The sequence below is a fragment of the Sardina pilchardus genome, chromosome 4, assembly GCF_963854185.1.
Source record: "Sardina pilchardus chromosome 4, fSarPil1.1, whole genome shotgun sequence".
NCBI classification, from domain to species: domain Eukaryota; kingdom Metazoa; phylum Chordata; class Actinopteri; order Clupeiformes; family Clupeidae; genus Sardina; species Sardina pilchardus.
The window spans coordinates 30,566,632-30,575,422 of record NC_084997.1 but is presented as its reverse complement, the minus strand read 5'-3'; the positions used below and the strand labels follow the sequence as shown (position 1 = coordinate 30,575,422).

Here is an 8,791-nt window from a genome sequence, read left to right as displayed (position 1 = left end):
GATTCTGAAGGGTCACTGGTTCTGACTAGACATTCTAGTTCTACCAGGTCTGGCCCAGTTTTACCCCTTTTCCACCAAGGCAAAAAAAAAAAAAAAAAAAACCTGACCAATATTACCCTCACATTTTATTTGTAAGCTATGACATTGTGTAGGCTAGCTTATGCACCATGCAAATTATTATACAGTTTGTCGACCGTTCGCTAGTTAACTCACGTTTAAACTTTAGGATAAACGTAATGTTGTCTGGATGCTCCGCTCATTTTGATAGCCTATGCAGTGACTAGGCTACACAACCTGGCTCCTCTCTGACCCTCGGTCCATGGAAAAGCAAGCTGGTTCTTCCAAAGTGGGCATTTAATACCAACACCAAACTGGCACAAGCACTGACTCCATCCGAACCAGCACCAAAGCTCTATCGGTCTTTTTTGATGCTGTGGTTAGACAAATAAAATAAATAAAGAAATAAATAAAAAAGCTCTGTTGGTGGAAAAGGGATATCTGTGAGGTTCTGAAACTGAAGGGTCACTAGTTTTGACTAGCCGTTCTAGTTCTACCAGGTCTAGCTAGCCCAGTTTGCGTTTGGTTCTGATTCTGGTCGTGTCCGGTGCGTGTCTCCCAGGCTGCAGTTTGAGTCCCAGCGCACGCGCCTCACGGCCCAGCTGGAGTACGAGCAGGGCCAGCTGCAGCAGCAGAGCAAGAAGCTGCGCAAACTACAGGACACCATCGACAAGGAGGAGGAGACCGTCCTCAACCTCAAAAAGGTGGGTGTGTGGGTGTGTGTGTGTGTGTGTGGGGGTGTGTGTGCGTGCGTGTGAGTGTAGGTGTGTGTGTGTGTGTGTCTGTGTCTGTGTGTGCGTCTGTGTGCGTGAGAGAGTGAGTGAAAGAGAGAGAGAGAGAGAGAGAGAGAGAAATTGAGTTGATGGACGCATTTAACACAGTGTCAGGCCAGAATCAGCCCTCTTGTACACGCACGTACACACACACACGCATACACACATATACACTCCTGATATAGTCATCTCCTATAGGAGGAGGTGAAGATGCTGGTTTTGGTGGACAAGTCTCGAGATCTTTACATGCGCGCACACACAAACACACACACTCGCACACACACACACACACGCACACACACACACACACACACACCCTGATGTGGTCATGTCTCATGTAGGAGGAGGAGAATATGCTGGCGCAGGTGGACGAGTCTCAGGTGCGAGTGCAGGAGCTCAAGGACGTGTGCACAGAGAAGAAGTCCGAAGTCGGCACTGCCAAAGCTGACCTGGACCAGAAGGTCAAGAACTTGCAGGAAGTCTCCAGGTGTGTGTGTGTGTGTGTGTGTGTGTGTGTGTGTGTGCAGTTTGTCTCCAAGTTACCAAGCTACTACAGGAGTACTAGCCTAGTACTCAACACAGAATTAGCCTGTTTTTTGCCACTTAGGAAGGTGGTTGGTAGAGGCGTTGGGGATCTACTGTAGTTGGTGTAGGGGTTACTAGTGATCTAGGCTTTCAAATGGATCATCTCTCCCTCTCCCTCTCAACCTCTTTTTTTTATCTGGTCCTCCATCCTCTTCCTCCCTCTCTTTCTCTCTCTTTCTCTACCCCCGCTTTCACCATCTCTCTCTTTACTCCCTAACTCCCTCTCTCTCTTCTTTTCTTTCTCTCTCTCCTTTCACTCCTTCCCTCCCTCTCTCCCTCTCTCAGAGAGCTGGTGCGTCTGCAGAAGCAGGTGCTGTCTGCGGAGGGGTCCCTGGAGCAGAAGAGGCTGAGCCGACACAACCTGCTGCTGGCCTGCAAGATCGAGGGCACCCCCCTCACTCTGCTCTCTGGTACCATAGACGACATCAGCGACGTGCAGGTAGGGAGGGAGAGAGGGAGGTAGGGAGGGAGAGGGAGGGAGAGAGAGAGAGAGAGAGAGAGAGAGAGAGAGAGAGAGAGCAGGGATAGAGAGAGAGAAGATGAGAGGGCACCCCCCCTTACCCTGCTCTCCGGGACCATACACGACATCAGCGACGTGCAGGTAAGGAGGGAGGGAGGGAGGTAGAGAAAGAGAGAGAGAGAGAGAGAAACAGAGAGAGAAAGCAGGGGTGAAGAGACATTCAAAGAGAAAAGCGGAAGAGGGAGGAAGGAGAGAGACCACCAGAGACTAAGAAAGAAAGATGGAGACATGAAGGGAGGACAACGAGGATGGGAGAAGGAGAGAGAGATGATGAGGGGGTAGGGGAGAGAGAGAGAGAGAGAAAGATTGAAAAGAGAGAACAAGCAGAGTTGGCATCAGTGTTGAGTTTTACCACAGTAATGAGTTTATGGAATAGAGGTCAAACAGAACACAGCAGGCTTTGGAGATCTTGTGTTGCTCTATCATGATCCAAAACAACAAAACATGATAGCTTTGGACAAAGGCGTCTGCTAAGCAACCATAACCATAACCATAACCATAACATACTGTATTTACTCCACACAATGAAAGTTTGAAGACCGCAGATACTCCAGAAGACAGAAGGATTTAGCATAGTCTGTGTTGTACATCACTGTTCATAGTTATTTAATATATATGGGAAATTAAATAATATTTGACTCTTGTAGTCTTATGGCAGGGCTAACTTAACTCCTGCAGGGTCAGTTCCATATGCCATTCTGCCTTCTGTGATGCGATCCCCCGTGCATTGATGGGTTAATGTCCTCCTGTGATACATGTGTGTGTGTGTGTGTGTGTGTGTGTGTGTGTGTGTGTGTGTGTGTCCCTGTGCAGCTGGACTCTGAGTCCCAGAGCACGTGCACGCTGGACATCTATGAGCGTGAGGAGCAGATGCTGATAGACTACTCAGCCCTGGCAGATGAACTCAAGGTGAGATGAGGAAAACACTCCTAATTAATTAATAACCGTTAGCGTCTTTCTGTTAGCTTTCCTCAGTGATTATGTTCAGCTCTGTTAGCATGTAGCTTTCCACAATCGCATGTGCAGCTCTGTTAGCGTGTAGCTGTCTCTGGAGGCATGTGCAACTGTGTTGGCGTGTAGCTTTCCGCAATAGCATGTGTAGCTCTAGTCTGTTAGCAAGTAGCTTTCCGCAATAGCATGTGTTGCTCGGTTAGCAAGTAGCTTTCCGCAATAGCAGCATGTGCAGCTCTGTTAGCAAGTAGCTTTCCGCAATAGCAGCATGTGCAGCTCTGTTAGCAAGTAGCTTTCCGCAATAGCAGCATGTGCAGCTCTGTTAGCATGTAGCTGTCTCTGGTTGTATATGCCGTTCTGTTAGCGTGTGGGTGTCTCTGGTGGCGTATGCAGCCCTGTTAGCCTGTAGCTTTCCACAATAGCATGTGCTGCCCTGTTAGCATGTAGCTTTCTCCGGTTACAGTTCTGTTAGCGTCTAGTTGTCTCTGGTGGCGTATGCAGCCCTGTTAGCGTGTAGCTTTCTCCGGCGGCAGGCGGTGAGTGAGGAGGGGGAGGTGGAGAAGGCGCTGCAGGGTCTGAGGGAGAAGCTGTCCTCCCTGGACGGGGTCATCCAGCGCTCTGAGCCGCCCAACCTCAAGGCCCTGGAGAAGATGAGGGAGGTCAAGGACAGCTTCAGGAACGTGGTGGACGGTATATACAGTATCTCTCGCACTCACACATACGGATTTCATACACACACACACACACACACACACACAGATTTCACACACACCACAAGAAGATGAGGGAGATCAAAGACAACCTGAAGACTAATATATGGTATCTGTGTGTGTGTGTGTGTGTGTGTGTGTGTGTCTGTGTCTGTGTTTGTGTGGGTGGATGTGTTTGTATGGGTGCGTGTGTGTCTGTGTGTGTGGGTGTGTCTGTGTTTGTGTGTATTTGCGTGTGTGTCTATGTGTGTGGGTGTGTCTGTGTTTGTGTGTATTTGTGTGTGTGTGTGTGTGTGTATTTGCATGTGTGTGTGTGTCTGCTGCAGCTTTTGAGGAGAGCACCAGCATGGCTCGGCGCTGCAACCATGAGTTTGAGCAGGTCAAGACCAACCGGTTCCGTCTCTTCAGTCAGTGCTTCGAGCACGTGTGTGTGGCCATCGACCAGATCTACAAACAGATGTGCAGGAACACCAGTGCACAGGTGAGTGTCCCTCTCACACACACACACACACACACACATGCATACGCATAGATGCACATACACACACACAAGCCCAAACACACACAGAATTACAGAAGACTAATGACACATCCTGTAAGGAGATTGTGTAGCGAGTATATGTGTGTACATACTGTATAGTGCTGTTGCATAGATATGAACAGGTGCTGTTGTGTGTGTGTGTGTGTGTGTACTGATGTTAGGGTTGTTTCTGTATGTGTGGGTGCGTGTGTGTGTGTGCATGTGTGTGGGTGTGTGTGTGTGTGTGTGTGTGTATGTGTTATGTTTGTGTGTGTGTGTGTGTGCATGTGTGTGGGTGTGTGTGTGTGTGTGTGTGTGTATGTGTTATGTTTGTGTGTGTGTGTGTGTGCATGTGTGTGTGTGTGTGTGTATGTGTTATGTTTGTGTGTGTGTGTGCATGTGTGTGTGTGTGTGTATGTGTTATGTTTGTGTGTGTGTGTATGTGTTATGTTCGTGTGTGTGTGTATGCGTGTGTGTGTGTGTGTGTGCTGTTCTCCCCTCAGGCCATCTTGAGTGCGGAGAACCCTGACGAGCCGTACCTGGACGGCATCAGCTACAACTGTGTGGCGCCGGGCAAGCGCTTCATGGCCATGGACAACCTGTCCGGCGGAGAGAAGGCCATCGCCGCCCTCGCACTCATCTTCGCCATTCACAGGTGAGGCCGTCACACCTGCTTACACCTGCAGGGCTCCCACGGGTCATGGAATTTATGGAATATCATGGAATTTTGGGAAAATCTATTCCAGACATGGAAAGTCAGGGAATTTTATCATTTTTGAGGCAAAGTCATGGAATATCAGGGAAATTAAATCAGTAGTGGTTTAAAATGTACTTGCCAAAATACATTAATATGAATATGTTTGCACACTGAATCTGTGTATATCTGGTTATTAGCTTTACTGCTTGTAGTGCGGCAGATTAGTGAAACTATCGTTCACTTTGAGGTACAAGCATCAAATTTTGCACAAATATTCTTTGGGACCCACTTTACCATGTTGGATTTTCAGGTGGCTAATGTGCTTTTCTCAAAAAGTAGATTCTATGGATTATTCATGCCAATTTTGGTGCTTGTACCACAAAGTGAACGATTGTCCTATAATATGGACTTAATCTGCCGCACTATTGCGTGAGTAGTTGTGGTTAATCCGACTTTGTTTATTTAATACCTATTTATTCATCTCCCACTTTGAAAAAAGTAAAAGATTCATGAAAGCTATGTGGCTACTCGGAAATATTTTGTCAGCTTATTGTACTGTTCATCATATAGTAAGTCATGGAAATTCATTTTTTTTTTTTTTAAATTATGAAAAGTCAGGGGAAAGTCATGGAATTTTACATTTGACTTCGAGTGGGAACCCTGCACCTGGATCATGATTCCAAGTTGGTGGTTTAGCGGCTAACCTTGGTGAGGCAACCCAAACAGAAGTGGTAAACCTCAGAATAGCAGAGCCCTGTGACTTCATTCTCCTAACAAAATTAAGCCATTAGTAAGCTCACCACGTCTCTGGGTTATCTTATCCAGGTCTCTCACTTAACCACTCACATAGAGCACATCCCTGTTTCATGATGAGCTTCTAGATTGGGTTAAGGGTCGCACCTGATGTCTCTCCTTTCATTTTGACCAACTTGTGTTTTAACTGTTGAAGAACCAGATTTTATGGAAATTGTTTGTTAGAAGTAACCTGAGGAAAAAACTGGGGGTGGTTTGCACACTGCTCGACAAAGTCTTTGCAAAAGGAACAATTAAGAGCAAACGTTTCAGCCATCAGGCTACTCTCAATGCTTAATAGAAGTAACAAAATGGCACCACGTTTCTGAAGCAAGACATCAAGCAAAGCATGGGAAAGAAAGCAAAACCTTTTTTTTTTCTCTTTTATGTTTGTGTGAAACTGTGTGTAATTTGACTGGCTATTGGCACTGTGGGTGAAGTACCTGCATGTATCACCTGTGTTACACCACACCTCTGATCTCTCCTGTGTCAGTGGGTGAAGTACCTGCATGTGTTACCTGTGTTACACCACACCTGATCTCTCCTGTGCCAGCTTCCGGCCCGCTCCTTTCTTCGTGCTGGACGAAGTGGATGCTGCACTGGACAACACCAACATCGGCAAGGCAAGGCCCATTCATTCATTCACTAATTCGCTCATTGACTCATTCATTCATTAGCTCATTCATTCACTCTCACTCACTCATTTATTTGCTAATTCATTCACTAATTTACTCATTCATTCACTCACTCATTAATTAATTTGTTCATTGACTAATTAATTAATAAATTCATTGACTAATTCCTTCATTCAAGTTTGTATTTGCAAAGCATGACTGGTGTCCACAGTCTGGAGTCAACCCAGTTGCTAAGCCTGGCTTCTTCTCCATTTTCTGATAAAAAAAAAAAAATAACCTTTATTCTTTTAAATAATGCAAAATACACCATCCAAGCCATCACGTCTATGTTATGCATAATCGATCTGGATGAAGGTTAGGTTACAGCATGGTGACCATGGTGATGATTTATTCTCTCGAGCTACTGCCCCCTGGTGTTCTGCAGGTGACAGGGTTCATAAGGGAGCAGTGCCAGGAGAACTTCCAGGTGATCGTCATCTCACTCAAGGAGGAGTTCTACTCCAGGGCAGACGTACTGCTGGGAGTCTACTCTGAGGTAACACACACACACACACACACACACACACACACACACACACACACACACACACACAGATGGGTAATTAAAGGATTCTTTAGGTGTTTAGACATGATACCATTGTGTGAATCCACTAGCATGAAGTATGTAACATTTAACCCCTGAGGATGATTGAGATTGATTTCTGCTTATTCATGCAGTCTGGTGAGACCATCTCCAGCCGTGTGCTCTCGGTAGACCTCACGTCCTACCCCCTCACAGAGGACACCCCCTCACAGAGGGACACGGAGATGTAGACATGGTGGGAGAGAGATGGCAGGGTCTCAGAGAGAGAGAGAGAGAGAGAGAGATGGGAGAGATGGGAGAGTCAGGAGATGGACTCAGGGAGATGGGAGATTCTATATCAGGAGATGAGGTGGACAGATTGGAGAGAGAGATCGAGGGACCCAACGAGAAGGAAAGAGTGCATCAAACAGTTAAGGAGATGTTTGACAGAGATGTGAGAAACATTATGGAGGAGTTAGATGCTATTTTTAAACATTTCTTTGTTTTGTTGAAGATTTTTTGTTGCCTTTGTGTCTGTTTTCACAAACTGGATTTCACAAACTGTTTTTATTGAAATTTAATTGCATTACCTTCACGGACAAATTTGATACATTTTTACACATTTTAAATTGGCAAATAGCATTTTACACCCCATCCCGCCCAAAATTGCACTTTCAGTTGTTTGATGATGATGTTATTTACACACAGTAATGTTGCAATGTTATCTATTTTATATGTTATAGTTTTTTTTTTATGGTCAACTGTAAAACTTTCAGCTATCAATAAATTATTGTGGCTTTGTAAATTATTCTCAATCGTTTATGTTGTCAGCAGTTTGACTGTTCAGTGTCACACACAAGGTGTCTTTTCAGCGAACACATTAGTTCACCAGTCACCTTGGCAAAGCACATTGAAACTTCCTTGTAGAAGTCCAAACTTAATGCAAATGGTACAGGTGCCTTTGGAATGTCAAAGGGTGTAATTTTATCTCTGATTTGAATTCAGTTTGTTTGCAAATTTAGCTAAGAAGCGGTTAAAATGAATGTCTTTGCTTACAGTTTTCCAGTTTAGTTCTACATATAGAATCACTAGATCTTGATAGTAATCTGTTGCCTATAAAAATGTAAATACATAGTATGCACATTTTGAGTCAGACAATACGTGTATTAATGCAGACATGTCTGCACTACTATCCATAATAGCCTGGACTTCCTTGTTGTGTCCTTGCATTTAGTTTGTTCTTCATTCTAGCTGTGGATACTGAATGCCTTCAGGGCTTTCAGAGAGCTGGATAATGACAGTTTGATGGCATTGGGGGAACACTTGACTTCAATGGTGGGATTGAGAAAAAGCTAACGACCTGCAAAATAATCTAAAACCTTTTACAATATCACCAAATCATCCAGGCTTTTCAACAGAGATGAAAAGAATACATGCAAGGCAATCCAAGGTGTCTGCTCAAATTAAACATTGTGATAGATTTATGATGACATTTTTAAGATGTTTTGGAATGGACGAAGTGGACGCTGCACTGGACAACACCAACATTGGCAAGGCAAGGCCTATTCATTCGTTCATTTGTTCATTCATTCATTCATTCGCTCATTGACTCATTCATTCATTAGCTCATTCATTCACTCACTCACTCATTTATTTGCTAATTCATTCACTAATTTACTCATTCATTCACTCACTCGTTAATTAATTTGTTCATTGACTAATTAATTAATAAATTCATTGACTAATTCCTTCATTCAAGTTTGTATTTGCAAAGCATGACTGGTGTCCACAGTCTGGAGTCAACCCAGTTGCTAAGCCTGGCTTCTCCATTTTCTGATATATATATATATATTTTTAACCTTTATTCTTTTAAATAATGCGAAATACACCATCCAAGCCATCACGTCTATGTTATGCATAATCGATCTGGATGAAGGTTAGGTTACAGCATGGTGACCATGGTGATGATTTATTCTCTCGAGCTACTGC

General features: G+C 44.6%; 1 protein-coding gene across 1 annotated transcript in view; it reads left to right on the top strand.

Moving 5' to 3' along the window:
• smc1b (structural maintenance of chromosomes 1B) overlaps positions 1 to 7,607 on the top strand; it is a 20,094-nt gene extending 12,487 nt beyond the window's left edge. The window contains exons 16-25 of the mRNA XM_062534965.1: positions 620 to 761; positions 1,172 to 1,317; positions 1,701 to 1,854; positions 2,749 to 2,844; positions 3,420 to 3,576; positions 3,923 to 4,077; positions 4,620 to 4,771; positions 6,159 to 6,228; positions 6,665 to 6,775; positions 6,958 to 7,607. Of these exons, the coding sequence (XP_062390949.1) occupies positions 620 to 761; positions 1,172 to 1,317; positions 1,701 to 1,854; positions 2,749 to 2,844; positions 3,420 to 3,576; positions 3,923 to 4,077; positions 4,620 to 4,771; positions 6,159 to 6,228; positions 6,665 to 6,775; positions 6,958 to 7,053 (1,279 nt within the window). The 3' untranslated portion in view covers positions 7,054 to 7,607. The remainder of the gene's footprint in view (positions 1 to 619; positions 762 to 1,171; positions 1,318 to 1,700; positions 1,855 to 2,748; positions 2,845 to 3,419; positions 3,577 to 3,922; positions 4,078 to 4,619; positions 4,772 to 6,158; positions 6,229 to 6,664; positions 6,776 to 6,957) is intronic.
• Positions 7,608 to 8,791: the final 1,184 nt, after the last annotated feature.